At 42.5% G+C, this 25,570-nt stretch overlaps 1 protein-coding gene across 3 annotated transcripts in view; it reads left to right on the top strand.

The window, feature by feature from the left end:
• The first annotated feature begins 7,166 nt into the window (after positions 1-7,166).
• The window catches only part of TMTC2 (transmembrane O-mannosyltransferase targeting cadherins 2), a 234,030-nt gene continuing 215,626 nt past the window's right edge, over positions 7,167-25,570 (top strand). For 2 of the 3 annotated variants that reach the window (XM_052669220.1, XM_052669221.1), the window contains exon 1: positions 7,167-7,324. In XM_052669220.1, the coding sequence (XP_052525180.1) occupies positions 7,242-7,324 (83 nt within the window). In that variant the 5' untranslated portion in view covers positions 7,167-7,241. The remainder of the gene's footprint in view (positions 7,325-25,570) is intronic. The other variant, XM_052669219.1, reaches the window with a different exon arrangement.

Below are 25,570 nucleotides of genomic sequence, written 5' to 3'. Positions count from 1 at the left end.
AGCTCTGAATCAAAGTAGCAATGTCTTTAGTATACTAAAAATTAAATTTGATGTGATGTTAATCCTGATATGTGTTAATTGTATTTTCATATAGGGGAGGTAGAGTCCATCCGAGATTTTCAGACAGTATTCTACACATACAGAAGAGATATTTCTCAAATAAGCAAGCAGAGGAGAAGAAACATAGTTTCTTCTAATTTAGTAGCTCTTTCTACTTTATTGTTCATTAGAAGCCTAGAACTCCTTGACTGTCCTCTCAGGACTTGTCTACATTACAGTACAGAACAACACTTGATTCCAACATTAATATGAAAAATCAAACTGAGTCTGTTTAGAAGGATTCAAAGGTTTACTCCTTATAATAATTTTCCTTTGTTTATTTAACTCTCGAGAATTGTGCTTCTGCTGGTGTTAGACATGTTTCAGTAACGTTGACACGCTCTCTCTAAAGTAAGAGTAATCATAGTTTTCCTGGCTTTATTTCATACTTGTAGAGCAGGAAGCCAAGATTGTACTGAAGTAAAGAAGTAAATGAGGTTATTTCATAGAAAATCTGCAGGGATTGAGGTGGAAATTACACTTGCATCTTTGGCTGGTTTTGGTCCGCCATGGGATGAAGTTCTGATGTTGCTGCCATAGAGACGTATCATTTTTTGTCCAATTTTCACAACCTATATCCCAGGCTGTACATTTGAGGGACAAATGAAGTGGAAATAGACAGATCTAGACTGAAATTAAACTGTCTTTCAGCATCTGCATCTCAAGGGAAATGTCAGTACCCTGAAAAATACAGGACTGATGGACAGTATGATGACTCACTTCTTTCTATGGGAAGGAAGATGACAAGAAACAGATTTTCAGCTGCTGATGAAGCTTTTCCATCTACTGGGCAATACATCTGCCAAGAAATGATGAGAGGCAGGATATGATATACCACTCATACTCCCTTTCCTCCACCTGCACAAAATTGAGGCTGTGAGCCACAAACTTCTTGGTTATGTTGCAGGCATCCGTCAAGTAGGGCTTTTCTCAGAATTAAGGTTTTAGGCCAAATTAATCCCTTGGATAATTCCATTGTGTTTTGTCTAAGAAAATATCAATTACTGTGAACGGAAGGATGATCTCATGATGAAAGCAAATGAATGACTGGGAACCATGGCTGGGATCTAGGACAAGTTCCTCTTCTGCTATAGAGTTGTGTATAATCTGGATAAACTGACACAAATGGAAGTTGCCTCCACGTCCACTTGCATACAATGAGGAAAATTTATTTCCAGAGCCATCTTTTAAGGATGCGTATTTATTTGAGCTGTTTTGATGAGAGGAACTACAAGGAAAGAAAACAGGTAGGTTGCTGTTTTTGTAAAGTATGAATAAGCAAACAGTAAAGAGGTTTGTGTTCCTGGAGAAGACAAGCTGAGATATCTGCAATTAGCAAGTTTTCGCTATCAACTTACTCTTAACACTAAGGTTTAAAAACTCTTTTTGATCTTACTTTGAGCTATCACAAAGGACAAGGGAGATAAATAAGTGAACCAGATTAGGGTTAGTATAGAGTAGAGTAACATTATGAAAACTATGTTTGAAATTTCTGAAGAGATGGAAAACTGCCTTTTGCTTTGACATTACTTTTTTACTTCAAGTGGAAGTGAGCATAGCATCAGAAATCAGTACAAGTCAACAGTATCTTGCTGCAAAATAATTGGCAATTGCTGCAGTGTTGAAAACTAGACTATCCTTCCGAGACTGAGATGCAGCACTGTTTCCTACTGCACGCAGGTGAAGAGAACACAAATGATCGGTTAAGGAGATTGTCCCAAATGGAAAGATCCAGGCATCTGAAGGGAGAATTGGGAAGAGGACAGCAAACTTAATATGGAGTCGCCTAAATTACTGCTTATGGAAAATATGCCAAGTATAGGGAGGTTTTTAATCATGGAGGAACAAAACCAAGTCTATTTTCTTCTTGACTGTAACAGACTGTAACATTAAACCAAAAATTTTCAAAAACTGACAGAAATGTATAGGTTAGATATCATTAAAAAAAAAAGACTGTAGGAACTATCCCCTATCTTTATGTTTGCTATCAGGAAATGTATTTTGGAGGTAGGAGCCTGCATCAGTTTATTTGTTTTCCTAAAAACCTATCATTCAGGAGGGAGCTCCATTAGCCCTCCTTACAAATGCTTTGCAATTTAAAGCTCTTCAGCAGAGCTATCAAGGAGCTGGGTTCACAATCTGCCCTTTTGTTCCTGATTTGGAGCAGACATCTGATTCCGGACTACATGTATGCTGATTTGCCCTGACTGCAATCGCAGAAGCTATGGCTCTTCTATCTCCTGAATAAATGGTATTGTACTAAAATGAACTGTTAAGGACTGCTTGATGTTGGTACAGTAAAATCAGGGTTACAACACTGCAGTTCAAATTCATTCACTGATTTGGCAGATACCTCCTGTATCCTATGTCATGTGTTGAATTACCTCTGTGCTGCTGTGCATACTCCTAACACACTTTGTCTCAAGATTTACAGGTACTGGGAGGAAAGAAAAGGCTCATTCTGATAACCGTTATGTATCTTCAGAATATGCTAAAGCTTCAAGTAATACAGGGTCTTTTTTAGTGGTTCTGAAAATATCAAGTAACAAAAATCTAAAAACATAGGGGACTTTAATTACGTAATCTTAGGTACTTAGAAACTTCAAGTTTCTACATCAGCTGATGTCAGCTAAACCTAAAAATCCCACACTGGCACTTAAGTGGAAGAATTCTCTGAATAATGAGATATTTGGGTTCCTTCATATATTTAGGTTTTAACTGTAAGTTTTCTGTAAGATAGGTTATCCTTTTTAATCACAGTGATTTTGAGAAATCAGCTCCTTCAAGATATGCTCACCTGTGATTTACACAAACACATTTGCATGTGAGGTGCATACAAGAAAGTTAAAACTTTTTTCTTCCTAGACACCCAGTGTAATTGCATTAGGTCAAACCAGCACTGCACTGGCTTTTCCCCTCTCTCTCTCCCTCTCTCTCTCTCATTTTTTCTCTCTCCCTCCAGCTCTGCAGCAATACTCTAGCTCCACTGACTGATCTAAAGCAGGAATTGGTGCCTCCTGGAAATGTGCTTCCTTAGGAAATGTGTTCAGCTAAGATCTCTCCTTCATACTGATGCAAGTCCTGTATGTACTTGTGTTCTTTTTTTTTTTGTTTGTTTGTTTTCTGCATGTGTTTAGTTTTCACTGTTCCCTTTCATGCAGATTTCCATGAGATTTCACTGTTTAGCATTTGCAACATATTTTTACTTCGGTTGCCATTGCTGATGTTCTTGCTATCATAGCATTAACAGAAGAAAAAAGTACAATGTCACAGAAAGCAGAAAAGCTGATCTATTGAGAATTAGTGTGATCATATTAGTATGACAGGAAAACAACAGCTTGGATCCTGATCCAGGAAATTAAACAATCTTGCCTCTGTGAATGAGTGAGCAATTCTGGAAAAAGCACTTAGCTGAAACATTCTTCTCTACCCCACTTGCTCCTTCTTTAATAAAACAAGGTCAGGTGTTCATGTAAGTATTCAATTAATTTGATTTATTTCCTCAGATAATACCAGCTTTTCCTTGGCAACAGCAACTGAGGGGGTGATTTGAGATGCACCAAAGTTTACATTTCTGGGGCTCATTAAGTCACATCATTGGATGTAATTTAGGTTGTTCAAAATATGGACAATGTTATCACTTTTACTTGATAGTATCTGAGCGTAACAACTGGCAAAAAAAAAAAAATAAAAAAAATCCACTTTATTATTCCTACAGTAACATTTAATATTCTAATAACCACTTCCAGCTAGCCTTTCTCTTCTCAGATGCTCAGAGGAAGCTGGCACAAACATTTTCTACAAGCTCCAGCAAATGAACCCCTTGTATAGAAATTGAAGTGTCTAATCTAATCTGCTGAGGGATCTGCACCACATACATTACCCTGACATTTAAGGTCTCATAGTCAGTGACCGGTTAACCAAATCTGTCACTATGACAGACATGTATTTCTACGTGCCGTGCCACAACTTAATCTTTCAGGCACAGTTTAGGTGAAGGATGTTGTAGCACACTGAATCAGAATCTATAATATATGCGATGAAGAAATTTCCCGCTTGATGTTAAAATAGATCCATTCTAAGTGCCATAACTATAATAAAGCATATGAATTTGTCTACTAAGCTATACACAATAGATCAGCTGTTAGATTGCATCACGCTAGTTATCTTCACAATTACTGTTATTATTACGTGTTGTTACAACCCTCCACCTCTTCCCTTTTCCCTGATACCAGAATCTGTGACAATGAGTTTCTGGAAGAGAAGGTTATTTTGGAAATGGCTGCTAAGTGACATATCTGAACTTCTAAATTACCTCTTTTGATACCTTGTGATTACCATGCGTCACACAGTAAATCTGTGAGTCAGAATGTTATCTGACATCTCCTGATAGCATAATAGATAACATTGTTCATAGCTCCAGTGCATTTATTATTTCAACTAACTGAAGAACAGATGGAATTCCCCTAGCATACTTGGATTTCTACCCTCTTGAGCTCTCCATTGTGTTGTTTGCTTTTGTGCTGAGCCTGCATCCAGACCTCTGCACCTGCTGCCTCAGTGTGGCCTGGCGCATGGGGTCCCAGGACTGCCAGGTGGAGCAATACACACACACACACGTTGCCGTCCATTTCTTTCCACAGAACAGATGTTCTCCATCCAGGAAAGCTGTGCCAGCTCTGTCAGTGGCTCAGGGTGTCAGAGGCCTGCTGCTGCTTGAGGTCACCACAGGCAGCGTGCATTTGGGTTTATTCGTCAGCAGCAGACTTGGCTGAACTTTATCCCTAGAGAATTTGTTTTGTTTCTAAAGCTTTGGTGCTACAAAACAGGGACTTAAAAATATTAGAGAGCATCCAAAGAAAGGCCTCAAATGGAGGGTCTGGAGGACAAAGGGTATGAGGAGTGACCAAGGTCCCTTGGTTGGTTCAGCCCAGAGCTAAGGAGGCTGAGGGGAGGCCTCGTGGTGGCACAGAGCTCTGTCTCTGATGGCAGTGACAAGGCCTGAGGGAACGCCTTCGGCCTGAATCAGGGAAGGGTCAGGCTGGGTGTTAAGAAAAGGTCACCAAAGGGTGATCAGGCCCTGGACCAAGCACCCCAGGAGAATGGTCACACCCCCAAACTGTTCAAGGAGCATCTGGACAATGCTCTCAGAGACAGGGCTTGATCTGGGTTGCTCTTTGTGGATCTAGGTTTTGGATTTGATGATCCCTTCCAGCTCGTGATCTTCTGTGATTCTGTTTCTAACCATTTACCCTAGCCAGTAGCCCTGCCCCTTGAGAAAAAAAAAAACTATGTTCTTGATGGAGAAGGAAAGACTTCTGCCACTGTGACTCAGCAGCAATTATGCTGATTTTTATGCAGAGTTTATTAGGATGTTCCAGAAAAGGAGTTGTGCAACTGTAGTGTGGAAGCTTAGCAATCCCACTGTGGCAAGAACTAAGTCAAGATGATCAGGAACTTGGCAGTAGATCCAGGAAGACTCTGAGAACTGGTGCTCAAACGTAAGGACTGCAGTTCTGACAGCATACCAGCTCCTAAAATCTGGGTTACTGCATGCTGTGCTTCAGGCTGAAAAGTTTCATGCACAGCTCCCAAATTAATGTGATCTGCTATGGCCCCTCAAAGCTCTTAGGGTGCCCTCCCCACCCTGTCTGCAATTACTGAGTCTGGTGGTGGGAGCACACACCCGAGCCTGAGGAAAAGCAGCTGGGGTGTTTGTGGCACTTGGGGCAGTCTTCTCAAGAGCACTTTAAATCCTGCTTGAAAGAGGTTTCAATGCACTTAGTACATTGTGAAGCTGCTAAGAACAGTGTTAAATAATCACAGAGCAGAGTAAGAGAAGTTGTTAAAAGTTTTCCGTTTTATTAGATGCAGCTTACTGTACAGACTCCCATTCTTCTGGGGCAGAGTGATGGCCACTTGATAGAAAACACCAGGAATGGTTGCAAAGGAGTGGCTGGCAGAAAATGGAGGCAGGATGTTAATAACTCTAAAAAAAAAAAAAAGGAAACAATCAGCTTGATGGACCCAGGCCCTTGCCATAATTCTGTGTGTCCGTGTCCAATGAATTATTGAGGATGGTTTAAGCACATTATTTCCCACAGCTGGGTTTCCTGAGCAGGTCATTTAGTGCAGACACTCATACTGCCCATCTCCAGCTGTGCCTCTCCAGGAGCCCCAGCTCACAGAGCTGGCCTTGGGGTGTGCTTGTTTCCTTGCCACTTTTCAGTGGTTTAGTTTGGTTTTGCAACACAGGAAGCCCAGGAGTCCCCGCAGATGCTCACTCTGACAGAGAGAGAAGCAGGGAACCCTCCATCACAGCCATGCCGTAGGTAGGACTCCTGTCAAGTTTGCAGCTGGCATAGGGTGAGGGGGGAAGAAGAAGAAGGAAAAGGTGGGAGCAGAAAAAAAAGTTAAAGAAAAATGGGAAAAGGAAGAAAAAGCGGGAGAGAGCGAAGAAAAAAATAAGAAAAAAATCAGAGAAAAAAAAAGACACAAAGGACAAAAAGAATACAGAAAAAAAGCAGGAAAGCGGAGAAAGAAAAAGATTTCGAGATTGGCGGCAGCATCGAGGCGAGCCGCAGCCGGACAGGGAGCAGCCGCACCCTGCCGGTGCAGGAGCCGGATCTCAGGCCGGTGTCGGACCGGAGCCGCCCGGGGTGCGGGCGGGGCGCGGGGCGGGGCACGGGGCGGGGCGGGCGGCACGAAGGGGCGGGCGCGGGGCGGTCCGGCACGCAGGCGCGGTGGGAGCCCGGGGCGCCCCACGCGGGCGCTCCCAGAGCCTCGGCAGCGGCGCCCGGCTCGGCAGCGAGGGGGGCGCGGGCCGGGACTGGGCGGTGTGGTGGCGGCAGAAGCACCGGTAGCAGAAGCGTCCGGGAGCTGTGGGAAGAGGGCGGCACCGGCACTGCCGCTGCTGCACCCCGCTCAGCCGCGCTCTCGCCGCCGTTCGCCCCGCTGCCATGGGTTAGGGGGCGGCGGAGGATCGGGGGACGCCGTCAGGCTGCGGCCGCCGGCGGAGCGCGGAGCGGCGCCCGCGGAGCCAGGAGGCAGAGGGCGGCGGCGGTGGGGCAGCCGCCTCGGGGCTGGCGCGGGAGGCTGGGGCGGGGAGCTGCCCCGGTGCGAGCGCGGCGGCGGGCGGAGAGATGAGCGCGGAGTTGGTGAGCAGCGCCCTGGGGCTCGCCCTCTACCTCAACACGCTGGGCGCCGACTTCTGCTACGATGACAGGTACGGCGGGCCGGGGCACACCTGCCGGCGGTGGGGCCGGGCCGGGGGAACGGGGAGCCCGGATCGCCGGTGCCGGCGGCGAGGACGTTGACGGAGCCGTGACAGCTCGTTGCCACCCCGCCGTTCTGGCGAGCGCTGCCGCTACTTCGGGCGTCCCGAGCAGGGAGCGGGGTGCCGGTGGGGCGCGAGGTGCCGCTCCTCCGAGCGCCGGGCGGGGCTGGCCGCCGGGCATTCCGATTGGTGCCTTTTCCGCTGGCTTGATCTGATTGCAGTTAGAAGGGATGCGTAATTAAAATGTATTGGGGAGAACAGCACGCCTGGCTAAACTTATGAACCGTCCTGGGGTGTTTCATGCGCCGTTGGAATTAAACCATCCGAGAAGCGAGCCGGGATTTACTTTGACAGCTTCTCGGCGGTCCTTCTCCTCCCCTCCGCCTGGAGGGGTCCCGTGGCGAGGGTTGGTGTTGGAGCCTCGCAGCGCCCTGCGTGGGGCGGTGGCAGGCGGTGCGGTGCTGCCGGGAGGTGCGAGCCGTCTCGCGGGGTGGGACGAGGCAGCGTCCGGTCGGTGCGCTGAGCCCGGGCCGCCTCCCTCGGGCTGCTGCCGGCGGTGCACCTGCCGCGGCGGGTGGAACAACACCGTTCCCACAACGTCCTCAGGCGGTGTGGAGCCGCGTTCCCTCGGAGCGGGGCAGCTCGGGCTTCGGTCCTTGGCGTCACTGACACGAAATCCTGTGGTGCGATTACTTGTTTCTGGTGTTTGTGTGAGCTTTCCGGTTACGGGCAGGGGTTTGTTTTTTTACGCCTTTTTTAACATCTGAAAACGTAATGCACGAACAGTAAAATAAGGAAAAAAAAATTAGCCGTTATTCCGCTAGGCAGGGACTGAGTTGGACCAATAGAAAGCAGTATTCTGACACACTGACACTACTTTCAACCCGCTTGTTGTAGCTGAGAGCTGCAGAAGTGGAGTATTTGCATAACCCTAAGCAGTGTATGCTGCAGTATTCGGGCAGAACTGGGTTGTTTAAGGACGTAAGCCTGTCCTGCAGGCCAGTTCAATTTGGCTTGAGGTAGAAAGCAGTTTGAAGCGTTGCCTGATAGTGTTCATGCGGAGGTCAAGGTTACTCTTGCTCCTGCCCGGGTGTGCTTTAACACTGCTTGGAAATAGGGGTATTGAGTGTTGTCTTGGGGAGGGTGGAAAAGATAGTTGCATGTGGCCTTTGTAACATTAGTCCCATACTATTTAAAAGGTGTTCTGAGGAAAAGCTATGCAGATATGTTTACCTTGTAACTAAAGAGCACTTCTCATCATTTTAACTAAGGTTTAGGTATTCACTAGAGTGCTCGAAAAGCCAATTAATGGCAGTCCCGTACGCAGGGTCATCTAATTAGGGTGCCTTTCAACTGCGGTCCTGGAAGGGAAAGGCAGGAAGGTTGTTGCTTGCTGGGGCTAGGGATGACAACGGCAGGCTCTCAGACCTGAAGGATTCTCTTAATGGTAATCACAGGATCTTGCTGCCCTGCAGGAGCCTACTTGAAATGTAACAGAGGAAAGGAGGTTGATGCTGGAGCTGTCGGACGTGGTCCCCCATGTGGGAGATGGATCATGATACTAACTTTAAGTGAATCAAGATTGTGCCTTTATGCTAGGAACCTGCAATCTGTATGAGGGCAGCATATTGCTTTACCTTTTTCTGCTTCCTTTGCCAAGTGTATTGAAATTAGATCAGACTGTTGTTTTTTATTTTTTTTAATATAGTGATCAAGCTTACTTTATAAAGGGTGTCTGTAATTGCTTTCTCTATGTTTTTATGTAGGTTGGTTAAGATTAAGTGGCATCGTAAAAACTTCTTAGAACAAAATCAATTTCCCAATGGTAAAACTTAATATTTTAGCGGCTGCACTGCACCAAAGCAAAGCCTGTACGGGCAGTGATGTAACAAGCTTACTTGTACTCTGAGGTTTATGACTTTATATCAAAGAATTCCATATTTTATTTCCTAGCCTTCACCCAATGAAACTGAAATTGAATGAATTTAAAAAGTATTCGTTCTCACTTTTCATCTTGAGTCTGCCTACCTCACTGCCGCTTTCATGCTGGATAACGTGACGTGCGCATAATCAGTGCAAATGTGATCTCTTAGATCGATTGGCTTATTGATTAGTGTGAATGGAAGTGACAGCTTCTAAACCTGCGAGCTCAGTGTAATGAGGAGTCACTGTTGTTTTCTCTGTGTACCTTGGAAACGAGCTTTTGTCACCCCCTTCCCTGCTGCTCTAATTTTCACGGCAACTGTGATATTTTCCAGAAAAATGTGTAGATTACTGGGGAGGAAATCGGTAATAACCCTATTCATTTTGGAACAAATAAATATACTTCTCATTCTCTTTTTGCTTTATTTTCTTTTCAGTTTTAAAATGGATATGACATACATTAACCTGGAAGAAGAGACAAATATAGGGAGAGGGGTGGATGCATGTCTAATGCCATGATGAGCTCACAATGCATATTAATAAACGTTTACTTACTGTTGAGCAAAATCAATTTGGAAGCCGTAAGAAGAGGTAGGGAGAAATGCAATTTTCATTCCTGCAAATGTATTGAAGATCTGACATATTGTACTGTGTTAAATCCAGCTCCTTGCCAGATTAAGGGGGGCTAATCTCTAGTCGCTGCACATGCAACCCTTGTTTCAGGCTAATATCTACCCAAATCGCAGGAGGGGAGCCTATGGCTGCAGTGAGGCTAACAGCCTGGCATCATTATTTTTCCTTGCTGCTTGAGCCCACCCCAAGCAGGCAGTCTGAGCTGTGGGCCCCTCACGCAACCTGTGCAAGTAGGACAGATCCCTGTCAGACTGTCGCTGGGCTGTGGAAGATTTAGTGCTCTGAGTGTCCTGGGGTCATACGCTGCGGCGGTGCGTGTCAGAAGCTACTCATCCATTGAAGTGTTCCTTTGTCTTCCCAAATGGTGGAAGGAAGCCATGGTTTGAGGGGGCCACTAGGAGGGATCTTTAACACTGAGTGGTGCATCTTCTTTGTGCCCACTGTGTGTATTTTCTGGAGCACCAGTTTTACCAGACTTTTGGCTCCTCGAAAGATGCCTCCATGAAACGTGGCAGTGCTGGCCAGATCTCTGTGGCTTGTGCTGCATTCTGTTTAATGGGCCTGAGTGGGGCAGCCTTGCTGGTGCGAGAAACAACATCAAACAGCTTTGTTTGAAAGCTACAGTGTTGCAAGCTGCATTGAAGAAATCCTAATGAATGCTTTTGTGCTGTAGTGTCAATTTTACATAATTTGGAAATGGTCTGAGGCCATGCCTGTTGCACAGTACCTCTGTTGGTTCTGCCCATGAGAATTAATCTAGCAAGTGACCCAAATACAGGCACTAGAAGAACAAGTGTAAGTACACTGGGGAAAATTGCTTGCCATCTGTCTGCTTGTTGAATGTGTATATTTGATTATTAATTTACATCTGTGATTTTTATGGCTCCTTTTTGTCATCTACTCTGTTTCTTAGCTCCAAGTGCACCTCTCCAGCAGGCTCCAGTAGATCCAGTTCTCAGCTGGCTGCAATCTTTTCAATTCTAGTAGTGAGGCCAGCTGTGGAGGAAAATTGAAGAAGGGGACATTCGTGCTTATCTGTAGTGTTTTCCCTTTGTCCCTGCTTTTGTGTCTTAAACGTGCTAATTTCAAATGACCGTAAGCATGCCCTTGTATTTGCTGATAAGGCAAAATGTAATCCAGAGAGGATGCCTGAGTAACTAAGGCAGCATAGTTTTCAAGTATTGTATTTGAGGATCAACCAGGCAAGCCAGTAACTGACTGCCTGGCAGGGTGAATCTGGCTTGATAATATTCCATTACTATGATGTCTGTTCTATTTTCAATGCTGAACGTCATCTAAAAATATATTTGACTTCAGCTTTAAAAGCATTTGTGCATTAAATTTGTGTTGAATAAAACACTTTGATCAAAATATAAAATCTGTTTCATCAATATAATGTGGTGTTCTGTGGTGGTTGTTTTTTGTTTTTTTGTTTTTATCCCTGCAATGAGGATGCTCTAGTATAGAGGTATTTGGAAGCAAAAAAGAAATTGTCCCTGCAGGCTTTATTTTAAGATTTCTGTTACATACATATCACTCACATAAACCGTGCTGCTTTTGGTAGGTGGTTCAGAGAATAAATTCATGACTGTTAGCAGACGGAGAGTCTCCCTGAGTCACTGATGGGATGTAGCTCATCTGCAGGAAGTTCTTCCAGCGCACAATGGAGTTACAAATTCAAATGATCCACTTTCTCCTGCATCTCCCATATGTATTCCAGCTGCGCTTCTGAATCCTTTAAGTTTGCCAGAGTGAAAGTTGCTCGGAAGGCGCAGAAGTCTCTCATCTCAATTTGTTAACCATCTGATAGCTGCAGGAATGCTGAACTAGATCTACTTTGCCTCCCTCATCTGGAAGTTTGCCTTTTCCTTGTTGGCTGCTACGATTTTTTTTTTCTAGTGGATCTGACTGAAGCAGGCTTCACTGTTTGTTTATGGAATTTCTTTCTTTAGCTGAAATATTTGATGCTGAAGCTGTAGATGCAGGCCTGCTGGCAACCTGTGGTGAAAGTTGCTCCAAACATACAGTTGGAGAAACAGACTAAATCTGAAGAGAGAGATGCTTGTTCTTATTGTTATTTATGTAAAAATGAATCTGTTATTTGGGCCAATGTTTACAGTTAGATTTTATCATTTTGGTCCTTGAATTACTTTGCAGGCTTGACTCAGCTTTTGGATCAACTTTCTTTTTTAAACAATCCATCATTGCTAATGTTTGTCAGAAATGTTGATTGAAAGATGGAAATGTTTTACATGGAGATCTGAATCTTAGGTCAGAAGTTCTTTCTTCTCTGATGCTTTGGCTCTCAGGGCAGTCTCTTTTTTTATATTTCTCGTGATTGCAGATGCCTCTTGCTGGTCTTTGACATTGGCAGCTCTTGAGCTCCTGTGCTTTCCTGCTTGAGGTGTGTGATCATATAAACCCTCCTTACCTACCTTTAAATGGGGTTCTTGTTGTGTGGGAGGATTGGTTAAGTCAGGATAACCATGGGATTCCTGTAAGCAGGGCAGGGTGCAAACCCTACAGTTCACTTCCCAGTTTTGTGCTCCACAGGACTCCACATTTTTTTCTGCAAGCCCAATTCCCATTGCTGAATGAAACTTGAAGCGCCACAGGAGATGTTTTCTGGAATCACACTTTGGACGTGATTTAACATGTTGACTCTGCTGCTCAGTTTGTTAACTTCAGGACCGTCGAAGTACTTCTCAGACCTGTGGATGGCTCGTAATGGTCATCTGCAAAAGGCAGCGATGTTCCTTTAGGTTCTGCCTTCTGCTGAGGCATAATATGGTGCTGCTGTTATTCATTTGACCACTTATTGTGAAACAAATCTGCTGGATTGCTGGGATGTCAGTTAAGGATCATGTATCTGTCAAACTCTATTTCACTTGCAAGAAGAAGAAAACCCAGTAAATCAGTTTGAGGCTGATGAGACTTGTTCATCCAGTGCCCCTTGGAGAGGGATCACTGGCCATTATGCTCTGATGCACTGCCTTTTGAGCAATCTCTGGCCCTAAGCTTGAAGAGGGAGGAAAAAGCAGAAGTGATGTCCTTAAATACTAATCCTTGTGTTCCCTGGGCGTATTGTTTTTTTGTGGCAAGGTGTTGGTAGTGGGGGAGCTGCAGAGGTAGCTTCAGTGAGGTGAGCCCAGCTGCTGTTCCATGTCAGATCAGAGCTAGCTCCAGCTGCTTCAGAAGGGCCCCATAGATGAGCAGAGAGCGATGCTGGGTTTGCCCTGGGAGAGCAGATGTAAGAAAAGAAAAATCAGCAGCTGGCAGAGACACAACCCTGCAGCCACCGTGGTCAGGGCAGGAGGTGCTCCAGGCATAGAGCAGAAGCTTTCTGCAGCCCAGAAGAGGTCCACGGTGAAGCAGGCTGTCCCCCTGCAGTCCATGGGCACCACACAGAGCAGATCTCCACGTGCAGCCATGGTGAGCCCTTTGAGGAGCACTCTGGGCAGGAGCTGCCTGCCCATGGGGAGGATATTGTGGTAGGACAGGAGGGCTGGGGGAGCTGTGTCTGTGCAGGGCAGTGCTTCAAGGGTGAGCCCTGTGGTATGGACCTGTGTTGGAGCAGTGCTTGGAGAGCTGCAGCCTGTAGAAAATGCGGAGAGGGTCAGTTCAGGAAGGGTGGCATCCCATGGTAGGGACCCCATGTGGAGCATGGGTAGAGTGACCACGAAGCAGTGGTAGAGATATGAACTGACTGTGGCCCCTCTTCTCCTGTGCTTCTTATGGCAAGGAAGCAGAAGGAGGAAGATAGGGGAGTGTCTTTTAGTGTCCTTTTAGTTCTCACTGCTCTAATCAGTTATCAATAGATAGTAAATTATATTAATAACACTGTACTGAGTCTGTTTTTCTTTTGACCGTGTTGGTAATTAGAGAGTGATTTCCCTGTTGTTATCCTGATCTTCAAGCTCTATTTCATCTATTTTATCCCCCTGTTCGGTTGAGGAGGGGGAGTGAGAGAGTGGTGATACTGAGCTGCCCACTGGTGTGAAACCACCACACCAGGATAATGTGAATTGCTGTTAGCATTCATTTTCTGATGGCTTTATGAGGATGTTTTTCAGGAATAGTAGGAGGTTTCAGCTGGAGGTAAATAATGCTCATTTACTGTCATCATGTACCATCTTTCCTTCACCTCATCTCTTTGATTGCTGCAAAACGTGTTACAAAATCAGTGTAATCTCTAAAAGAGTGTGTGGGGGTGTATACAGTCCACATAGCAAGTAAAATAGCGGGATTTTGTTTTATGCTTAAAACTTGAGACCAGGTGTTTTCCAGCATCCGTTCTCCACCAGAGAACGGGATAGGCTTCCCTTTGAAGTCTTCCAGAAGGGCTCCTGCATTTATTTGGTAGTCCCTGCTGGCTGTGAGCACTCCCTGCTCTCCAGCACAGTCCGGGCCACAGTTTTACAGGTGAGGGAAAGCAGATTTTCCATATGATGGTGCAGACCATCACTGGTCTGGATGGGCATCCCCTATTACGGATCTGTCAGTAGACCAGAAAACCCCTCCCTGAACTCTGACCCGTGTTTCAAGTGAGGACAGCTTTTTCCAAGCTTAACATCCTGTTTCCAGGGTGGATTTTTCTCAGCTTAGTGTTACTCTAGGCTATTTTGCTAATGAGAGGGTTATGTGATTTTAACTCCTATCTGCTTTAGTCAGTCTGGTATTAGTTCAGAGGAACAAGGCGGTAATTGGTAGCAGAACTATCGCTGTAAAGTCTCTGCCAGTGTCTGGATGTTATTTTCATGCAACTTGTTAATTTGCATACTTAAATCCTAAAAAGGGACTTGAATGCTTGAAATGGGGTCACAATTCAGTGACCAAAATTGTCATGGAAACAAACCCACTCAGCAGCTTAAAGTGCTCCTAGATCTTTATTCTGTCTTCCTTTCCCACCCCCTGACTTTTTAGATTAAACGATTAATAATTGGCCCTGGGCAGAGAAGCCATGCTCCATTATGCCTTTCTCCAAGATGCTGCCCGTCCTTGCTGCAGAGCAGTCTGCATCCTATGATTAGGACTTCCCTCTAGTGAGAGACTGGTCTTGGAACCCTCTCAAATGCCTAACTGAAAGGTAGGTACAACACAAGTGTTTGCAGACCCAGTTTAGAGACAACATTCAATTTTTGTACTTAGCTTTTCTGTTGGTGTGGTTACCTGCCCTCAGTAAGCATAACTTTGGTTTTTATTGCTTTTCTGAGAATTTTCTGTCCCTCTGATAAAGGGAAATATGAGTCCTGAGTTGGATGGCTCTCTGTGACTTAGGTGCCTTCCTTAGGAAGCAGTGATGAGCTGCTAAGTATGTAGGCTCCCAACATTATAATGAGTCAACGGTGCCTTTATGGCATCTAGCCTCTGACTTTTATGCAGTGATGTTTCTCAGTTGATGTTGTTTAAAATAGCCATGGGGTTTTGCTTGGTAAGTTACAGAAGCTGATAATGATTATTTGATATGTATGTATTTAAAAAAAAAAAAAAAAAAAAAAAAAAAAGCAACAGTATTTGACTAAAGCACTAAGAAATGCTCTTCCATTAAAAACGTTCTCCTTAAGTTAATGTTTTCAGTGGGTTTAAGGTAATGTAGTTACTCCATGGGGAAAGGCTGTGAATGTTGCCTGTTATGAAAATTTTTGAAGATTAGTGCTGGTACCAAGAAAGTATACCTGTCTGTACACAGGATTCAGAGACCCTGTGTTGTGGAGTATCACAGTTAAAAACAAAATCCAACTCTGAAAGCTACCCAACTAGCACTGAACTTGATTTGGTTTTGTCAACGAGTTTGTGTATTATGGCTTCATCTAGATTCCAGTAGGAGAAGAAATGAGAGATGTCATGAGGAGACAAGTATCAGTATGTAAAGATAGGAGGGCTAATGTAGCCTCCAGATGTAGGCAGAGATGGTCTGCTTTGTAATAGTGGTCACTTTGCAGTGAGGGATTCCGTTCACTGAGTTGTGAAGTAATAGGTCAACATCTTGGATCAGAACTAGAACTGCTAATCCAGAATGCTTTTTTCTTCAAGTGACTAATTTGTTCCAGGAACCTATCGTGAAATCTTAAAGTGCTAGTTCCAAAAAAATAAGTCTCTTCCGGGAATTTTTAGAGTTTTTTGTGCCTTTGTATAGTTCAGTCCCATCTTCTTCAGATTTTGTTTTATTTTATTTTATTTTTTGTGGGTACAGGAGAATGCTTAGAAGAATCTCACCAACTATAGAGCACAGCAGTATGTTAAACAATAAACTTAAAGTTTGCCTTTTAAAAAACACTATGTATGTCTTTACAGGGTTTTTAGTTCTTTGTCACTTCCTCTTTCTCATTCTGTGTCTGTTTGTGATTTTAGTCGTATTCTGACTTTGTGATAACCCAAATGGTCTTGACTCCATGTTGCAGTATCATCACATTCATGGGTCCTGATCAGTTATGGCTGGCTCTCTTGTTTGTGTGCATTTGTACTCTACTAGTTTGAGAAGGGGTTTAGATCCAGTTATAAGTTTAAGTGAGATGCTTGTTGCCTCTACAGCCGTTAGAATAACTTTCCTAACCCATGTTTCACTGGGGATTTCCCTTATTAAAGTACTCTTTCTCATTCTTCGTACTCTTTAAAAACAAAACCAAACCACAGAAAGCTCACCCAAACAAACAAAGAACAAACAAAAAAACCCCAACAACCTCTTCTTGTTTTCAAATGAAAATATTTGAAGGAATACTGTGCCCTGCCATGTCCTCTTATTTCCATTAATTATATGAAGGTGCAATCGTGCCTTCACTTGCACTTTATGCTGTCTTTATTTGATTTGACTGCTTAGTGGGGCTGTAGTGTTGGTTGATTGTTTTGATTTTTTTTTTTAATTTTTTTTTCAATACAAAGATGAAGAAGTAATTAGGCTCAAGTGTGAGGCTTAGGCTCAGAAACAGCTCAGTATCTTAACAACCCTTATTTTGTGAGTTGTCAGTCCTCTAGATACCACTACAATACAATACGTTTTTTTTTGCCTTGGATTAAGACACTATTGGTCTGGCTTTCCTTGCTGATGCCTGAATTTCATCAGGGAATCATCCTGGGCAACAGTCTGAAATCAGATGAGAAGCTCTGTGTTAGGTTTGTGGTCTCTAGCAAGGTTCTTTTTCTGCCATCCTGTCTTTGACCTTTCAGACCCCTCCACGACAAATCCCATACCAGAAGCAGTAGATACTTCTGGGAATGATAGACATCTATTTGTGTATTTCCTTGCTGAAAACAAAACAAAACAAACTGGATTGTAATAAAAAGTTCCCTGTAGTAAATTCTGTGGAGCTTGACAGTGTGAGTGTATGTTCTTCATTTTCTCCAAACAATTTCAGTTGTACTTGAAGAAACTTTTTAAGTTTTTTTTTTTCTTTTTTTCTTTCAGGAAGAAAAGGAAGATTGGTCTTGCAAAAGTAGAGTTAGTTGCAGAAGAAATACTTCATTCTCTAATTAATTAATTTGTAATTAAACTTCTGATCTGTTGCATTTTTATAATTAAAGCAGAAGAAAGTGGAGGCTTTTTAAAAGCCTTTTGATCTGAGTTAGGGTTCCCGTGCCAAAACAATAATTTAAATGCCCCATGGCTATATAAATAAAGCTTGCAGAGAGAAAAAATACAAAATGAATTATGAAAAATTTAATCAAATAACATTGCGTTTTTGTGTGTAGTAGCTTGTTTTGGTAACACAAGCAGGTCTTTCCTCTTGAACACCAGTGTACTTCAGTAAACGTTGTATTTTATATGAGATGACTTAGCTGTGTGTTCTACTCCATTTCACAGTACATTACGCATTTCTTTATATAAGTTGTTGAAAACTGTTGTATTTCTCTTTAATAAACACTGTGCTTCTGAAGAATTCTTGGGATGCACTTTTTTTTTTTTTTCTTTTTTAGAAGGAGTAGGACAAAGAGTTGATAACTGCAGGATGAGAGGAAATGGTTTTAAGTTGAGGGAGTGAAGATGCTCTGGGCAGCCTGGTCTAGCATTGAATGGAGAGGTTGGTGGCCCTGCCTATGGAAGGGGAATTAGAGATTCATGATCTTTGAGGTCCTTTCCAACCCTGGCCATTCTGTGATTCTGTGACTTAACTATGGGGAAAGGCCAGAAAGTAGATGGCTCCTTGTGTTGGCTTGTATTAAAAAGAGATCCCATGTGAAATCCCTTCAGGGCAAGGCTGCTCTTCACTGACAGCCATCCCTGTGCACTGCCTGAGCTCTGCAATGACTGCTGACATTGGCCCTGCACCAGAGCTGTGTGTGAGTTAGCTTGCAACACCCTGAGTGTGCTTATGGGGCTAATGGGCAGCTGATGCCCTACATGAAAGCTATCCCTACCCCAAGAGGCTTGGAGTTGTATGGCTGGATGTGCCCTCAGCTACCGTGCAAGACATTACATCTCTTGCTGCTTCCTCTCTCCCTGTTTTTGCCCCTTATGTGATTATGAGCTCTTGGCAACCAAAGTGGCATCCTTAATATTGCACTGGTTGACTCAACATGATAAGGGCATCTGGTTGTGTGCATCTGGCTGTTTTAAAAGGATGATTCAGCTGAAAGAATGAAAGCATATTGGAAGTTCTTTTATTCCATAAAGTTGCTAGGTGCATGGGTGCTATTTAGCCAGGATAGATTGGCTGTAGTTTCCCGTTCCTCTGAGTTTGTTCTACTGTAGTATTTTACCAAAATTTCTTGTTGTCCTCTTTTTTTTTTTTCTTTTAAAGTGACTCTAAGTCTTTTTTTGATTCCTGTTGAATGAGTCGATTTGTATCGGTTCAAAACTGAATTCCAAATTACTCTGATATGTGATGGATCTAGGTACTTGGTGTTCATGGCTAGCTGGTACAGGGTTAAAACAAGTAGGAAGGATTAAGTGTCCAGGCAGCAGGAAGTTAGTTTGTCCTCTGGAATTCAGAGCCTGCTTTTGGTGCTTGACAAAGAAAATAATGGAAGGATGTTGACAAAAAAGTAGATATTAGTAGCCTCCCGAAATTGATTTGTAGAAGTATGATAAACCTGTGATTCTGCAGGAAATTCTCCTGTAGGGGACAGTCAGCCATTTCTTTTTCTTTCTTTTTTTTTCTTACTTTTTAATATATACTTTTCAACCATTAAATGCAGTCCCTTCCAAAAACAGTTAAAGATTCTCCTAGAGTTTGACAGACGCTCTGGTGAGGTGGGGAAAAGATTCCATTAAGGAAAAAGTTCTAAAGAATATTGGCTTTCACCTAGTTGTGTAATCCACTATCATGTAGTATTAATAAGAATTAATATTTGGTATATTTCTCTTGAAAAGTGGTAAAAAAAAAACAAAACAAAACAAAAACAAAACAGAACTACAGGTATATAAGAATACCTGTGGTGTTTTGTCCATCTGACAAAACATTTGTGTTTAATTTACCTAGGTTCCTCCAAATGTAATGCTCCTATTTATTTTCATGCTAACTACAACGAAGAGCACGATAACACCATTTGATAGAGCAAATTCTCAGCTACAACACAGTTTCTGACTTAGCCATCAACATTTGCAATGCACTTTGGCCAACGATGAACAAGAACCTGCATGGCGTGCTCATAAAAATCTACACCAGTGGAGGTGACCCACTGGTGCTCTGCTGAAATGCACCACCCACCACCTCACCATGCTCACGTCCACCATTTGGTCTTCATGAACATTCATCAAGCGCAAATTAATGGCAATGTGTGCAGTGTTTTCTGCATGGAGGAGTTCAGTGACACATCTTTGCTTTATCTGCACTTCTGTGTCAGACTGCCCCTCTGCTGCCATCTGTCATGTGGCAACAAAATGTAACAGAATATCAGTGAAAAGGTTCCTCCTCTACTGTCATACCACCAACATCTGCCTTTGTTTTTTTGGGCCAACATAGTAAAATAGGAGGCATTATTTTCTTTAGCAGCCATTGTACTGTGTTTCAGAGCTGTTGATGTGAGGTGTTTGGGATTCTGCTGATTTTGCAGGACAAGAGAAGGTTTTCTGCTCTGTATGCTGCTGTGGATCTCAGCACTCCTTGGGGGTAGTGTTGGAGGAGTCTTATCTGAGCAAGAAAATTGAATAGTAAGGGTCTGATGGTGATGAGTATGATATGTGTATCTTGAAAGGCTCTGATACAGTGGCTTGAAGCAAGGTACCACCCTGTTAAGCATAGTTTCCAAAAGTTGCATGCTGTGTGAAATTTAAATGTCTCTACTTGACTCTGTGCTTGGTTTGCTCTGAAATTCTTGCAGTCTGAAATCTGTAGATTTTGTTGAGGCTCCCTGTACAGTAGCTTAATATAGGCGAGGAATTTCAGTTTATATTCATGCTGTGCAAATTGTTAATGGCATGAAAAAGTGTACGAGTTTGTTATGCACCAAAAGGTTTTAAAGTCAGTTTCTTATTGCTGGAACCCAACATGTTTTACAGTACTCTTTTCTGAATAAGTGACTCTAAAGCATGCAAATAAAGAGCTAATATACAGGTAAATATAAGTGTGGAAGAGCTCGCAGGGTTCTGGTGTAAACACTGTTACTAAGTGTCTTATTCTTTCTATAAATATTTAAGAAAAATCTAAGTGATGTGATGAATGGTGGATGGGATTCAGATCATTTTTTGAGTTTTATTTTCTTCTGGCCTCGTATAATTTCAACAGTGCTTAAAAGTGTAAGTTGCATTTGATTGCCTGAGCACGTATAGGGCAGTAGGGACTTCTGTCCATTGTGTAGCACAGTGGGAGTGATGGCTGAGTGTTTTTGCTTGAACAACCCTAAGAACACTTTATTTTACATACTTCCTTTAAGACAAGAAATCACAGGGAAACATGTATATATGCAGAGTATATAAAAGCACAATGTTATACTTTATATTTGCTGTACTATGTGGCTAGAAAGATAACTAGTGAGTAGAGAGTATTTGTTTTCTATCCTTATTTCTCACTGAATCCTATATAAAATGCATGAGGTAGCAGAACATAGTCCTGCTAAGGAAGAGCAGATATTGTGATAATTCATAGCATGAACCTGAAATCATGCCAGTTAGTCCTCTGCCAAGGGTAAGCGAACACACTTGTAGAATAAGTTGCTCAAGGCAGACTGCTTATCATGCTGTATTTTGCTTTGTAAAATGCAAAAGAGCCCTGTGCATAGCAGGACAGTTGCATTTAATATGCATATTTAATTGCACGTATAATAACAGACATAATTTTTCATCCTTGCAGTGCTATCTTACGTCTGCACCAACAGTGCAGGTCATGGAGGGAATGAAGGGATGGACTGCAATCAGTGAATCTTCCTACAGAGTGATTAAATTAGTATCAAATTATGCCCTTAGGATATTTCTGAGCTCTCAAATATAGTAAGCTGTATGGTAATCAGAAAAAAAGGATGTTGTTTCTTTTTCTAGTCAAAGAGTCTTTGTTTCTGTAGACATTGTTCTGAGTTTCAGCAGGAATTTGGGTACAGCAGGAACTTCTACCTTTTTGCTTTCTGCAGCAAAGGATCTGTGTTGAATTCGCAGTTTTTATTTTTTTTCTGCTGAGGGTTAGAAGCCAGGTACATGGGTCACCTTTCACTCATTCTAAATAAAACTAAATGAGGAAGCAAGTACAGGGATTATATTTCAGCTATTGCTTCGGGAACTGACTAAACGTTGATTTAATTGAATTCAATTTAGATTGGTTGAATGTTGCTGCTGTTGTAATTAAGGAAAGAAAACTGCAGCTACCTAATCTGTTTTTCTGTCTCTTGTACCTGCCTGAAGTTTATTCTTTTCTAAATTGCAAATGAGCGAGTGAAGTATCCAGCTAAGCAAAATCAGTCTTTGTTCCTTGATGACTATGCACTAACTACCTCGTGCTTATTGGGATGGTAAAAATTAGCAGATTGGGGAGGATGAATGGCCAGTTTAATAATCTCCAAGAAGGAGGAAAAATGACGTAATTTGTTTTAGTGATGAGCTGTTTACTGCTAAGGTCAAGATAAAAGCAGATCGTTTTGTGCATCTTGCATGCCAATAAGAGATTAAAAAAAAAAAAAAAAGCAATGTAGGGGTCAGGTTTATCTTGAAGACTGCTTTCAGAAACACTTAGACATGTGTTCAGCTTTTTTTGCATGTAAATAGTCCCATTACATGAAGTCTGGTCCAACTGGAGTCAATGGTAAAACTTGTGGCAATTTAAATAAGGCTGGAATTTCATGAATGAGTTCAGTGAGACTACTTGTATACAGTAAGTTAAACACATGGCTCAGTGTTTGCAGAATAGAGGGCCTGCAAGGCTACAGGAATAAGACCCTTGTGACACAGTTTGAAGTCTGACCTGCCTTGCTATTGGGTGATGGAGACCTGTGGCGAGAAAGTGGATGAACCTTTTGGGCATAAACAATCAGAGTATATAAAACATAATAAATAACTACAATTCATAAAACACTTGGCTGGTCCTAAATAATGAATCAGTGAAAATGTTTATGGGCTGTGCTCGTTCTTGTAATATATTTTTATTTTATATTTTTTGGCACAAATGCATGTAAGGAATTAGTATCATTGTTATGTTTTGTTATTCATAACTATTTAGTAGTGGGAGAAGCTTTCTTTTGGAAGGGTGAGGAGGCAAAACAAAAGTTACAGCCCCTCACCTAATACTCTACCATAAGAGTTATGTGATTGATAATTATGTCAACTGTTGTAGCCATCATGTATATCAGCTACTTAATTTCATATCACGCTCAGTGAAGAAACACTGTGCGTTATCGTAACTTTGACGGTTCTCTCCATCTGAGGCTTTCCCCTCCAGATGTTTCACTGGTTAGCAAATTTGATTTGGAACTGCTTGTACAGCAAAGCAACTGTCACATACATTGACAGATCTCTGTCTCTCTCTTTGTGTAGAATATCTTTGCAGAGCCCAGTTTTGTGTCTCGGTGACAAATAGAATTTAAATGACTGCCTCCTTAGTACTGTGAGATTTAGATAAGTGCAATTTTCCAGGTTTTTGAGGGAATCCTGATTTATATTTTATGACACATACACAACCAAGCAATTATCATGAGGTTTTATGGCAGCTTGGCAGTCCTTTGTGCCTATGGAAACAATTACACAATAGTGCATGTGCAAATAGTGTTATCAGGTGCTTTTTGTGTGTATTCACTCATTTTACCTGGAGTATACTAAAAACCTGCAACCGCCTTCTCATTTAAACGAAGCCATCTCTATTGTAAGACCTCGCTTAAAGACAGACATTGAGGTCTTAAGAAAATAACAGCTGCTATTCATTTTCAAATGCTTTCATTTTGGCATGCTGTTGATGATATTTTTTTTCTCTGTGCACTTGAAAATGCTCGTGAACGTCTCCCTGTGGTGAGGTCAGATTCAGGTTGTGACCTCCCTTTTGTCCTTGCTCTCTCTTCTTATCCTGTCTCCAGTTTGTAGACTAATATTCCCTGTATTTCTGGAGGATGGAGGAGGAAAAAATATTAGCGCTGCTGATTGTGCACTACAATTGCTGCTGGGGAAGAGGAATCTGTAGTGGCCAACTACAAAAAAAGTAAAGTGTCAAGGCAGTAGAAGATACAGCACTGGTGCAAAGCTCTTGTGATGTGTGTGCATGTATCTGGGGCAAATGCTTTCTCACTTCTTATTCAATGTTTGTAGTTCTTAAAGTTTGAGAGTTTTTTTTGCTGTTTTATGCTAAGGTACTGATGCAACTCCTTTCATTTCCCTTATATCATCCCACTGCATAGGGAGTACTGCATTAGGGTGCTTTAGGAGTACTTGAGATTTCCTCCCCCAGGACACTTCAGACTGAAAGAGATGAGAAGAGCAATGCATGGAAAAGAGACCATATGCATAGTGTTCCCGCATGTTAATCTCTGTGTTGTATCTGCAGGTATGAGAACCATCCAAAAGTTAAAGTGAGGAGATGTCTGGAAATTAGGAAGAGACAAGACAGGGGGGGGGGAAATGAGTTACGGCTGAATGCTTGGTGGTTGTTAGGCATGTGGGATGTAGAGGATCCAAAGCCAATACACAAACGGAGAGGAAAATTGCCCTCAGTGTGTCAGTGCTGCTACTGAGTTTGCTGAAAGAGACATTAGCCCTGGATTTTGGGCAGTCTCAGCTGTTTCTGTTGTAGTGAGCCAGGCTGGGTCAAACTGCTTAACGAGGACGTTTGCTCTGCCGAAACAAACCTGAGGTCGGTCAGACCACTGGCATGGCTAGGAGGTTGCACAGGGGTAGCTGCTTGTGGCGTAGGTGGTGATGAGCAATTGGTGGTGATAATCTCATCAGACTGTACCAGTGAAGTCTGTCCAGAGAGATCTCCCTGGATTTCACTCTTACCTTTCACGAGTTTTCAGCTTGCTCTAACCTGTTCTGTTTCGCCGTCTCCCTGGGTGGTTTTCTCCTCTCATGTTTCCTACAATGGAAAGCTAATAAGACATATACAGAAAACAGACGCTGGAACCAAAGTAGGAAAAATGAGCAATGGCTCAGTTAATAGAGTTTGGCCCTTTCAAGGAGAAAGACACAATGTAGACTGAAAAAGAGATAAATTGCTTGGGAAAGGAAAATGGGTAAAACAATGTGGCTGAAGACAGAGGCCCAACTGTTACTGTGTAAAAATTAGATTGCTGCAGAAGCTGGGGTTTTGTGGCTGCCTTGTTTGGCTATTCTTTATGCCGAATCCTAGTTTAGGGCAGACAGCAACAATGCAAAGAGCTGCTGCTTTTAGCAGGTTCTTGCCAAGGCTGCTGTGTGGCTAATGAAGCGCTAGAATGTAACCTAGTCTTGGCAGTAGAGCTTTGGATGGAAGGCCAAACTGAACTATCAGCAGAGATGATACTATTTTTAGGGCTATGTATCTGAAAAAATAGTTGATAGAAAGCTATAGAAGCTCTTGGAAAGTGGCTCTGTGCTTGCACTTTGAATGCCTTATGCTGAAGAAGTTTTCAAATCCCTGTCAACGTGAGAACTGACTGTGAATTTCAAACATAGGATTGCACAGCATGTGGCATTCATTTATTATCCCATTATTAGATTAAGTTTTATGAATTAAGTATTCTTTTCCTTGTTTTCTTAGGCTATTGTTATAGAAGGCAAACATGCATCTGAAACACCAGGTGTAGACTTGCTTTTTCTTCTCAGACTTTTTTTTTTTTTTTTTTTTTTTTTTATAATGTCTACTGTGAAGGACAAAGGGAAAACTTAATTTTGACCTTAAGAAGAAGTAATTTGTGAAGACATGTAATTCCAGGCCTGTAAGACTTGTGGCCTGAAAATGGAAACTTAACCCCAGTTAACATATTCTGAGACCTGCTCTGTGTGGAGTTCTGCTGAAATGTTCAGTGGATGCTCTTGTGAATGATGAATGAAGCTTTAAAAGATTTCCTGCATTTACCTGCATGCTGCCTGACTCTTCATACTGGCACGAGCTTGGTAGAAATTCTATAAATTTATCATGAAAAACATCTCACTTGATGGTTCATGTTTCTATCTCTGTAATTGTTAAACAGGAGGGAAATACACTTAGATTTTCTTGTTAATATTTTTCTTAATCACCGTTTTCTTAGATGGAAGAAGTACTTTAGGACTGCTTATGACTATGACCTATGTTTACCTTCAACTGATATGGCAATTCT

The sequence above is a fragment of the Tympanuchus pallidicinctus genome, unplaced genomic scaffold (assembly GCF_026119805.1).
Source record: "Tympanuchus pallidicinctus isolate F22 unplaced genomic scaffold, pur_lepc_1.0 scaffold8, whole genome shotgun sequence".
NCBI classification, from domain to species: Eukaryota; Metazoa; Chordata; class Aves; order Galliformes; family Phasianidae; genus Tympanuchus; species Tympanuchus pallidicinctus.
This window is presented reverse-complemented; position numbering and strand designations above follow the sequence as displayed.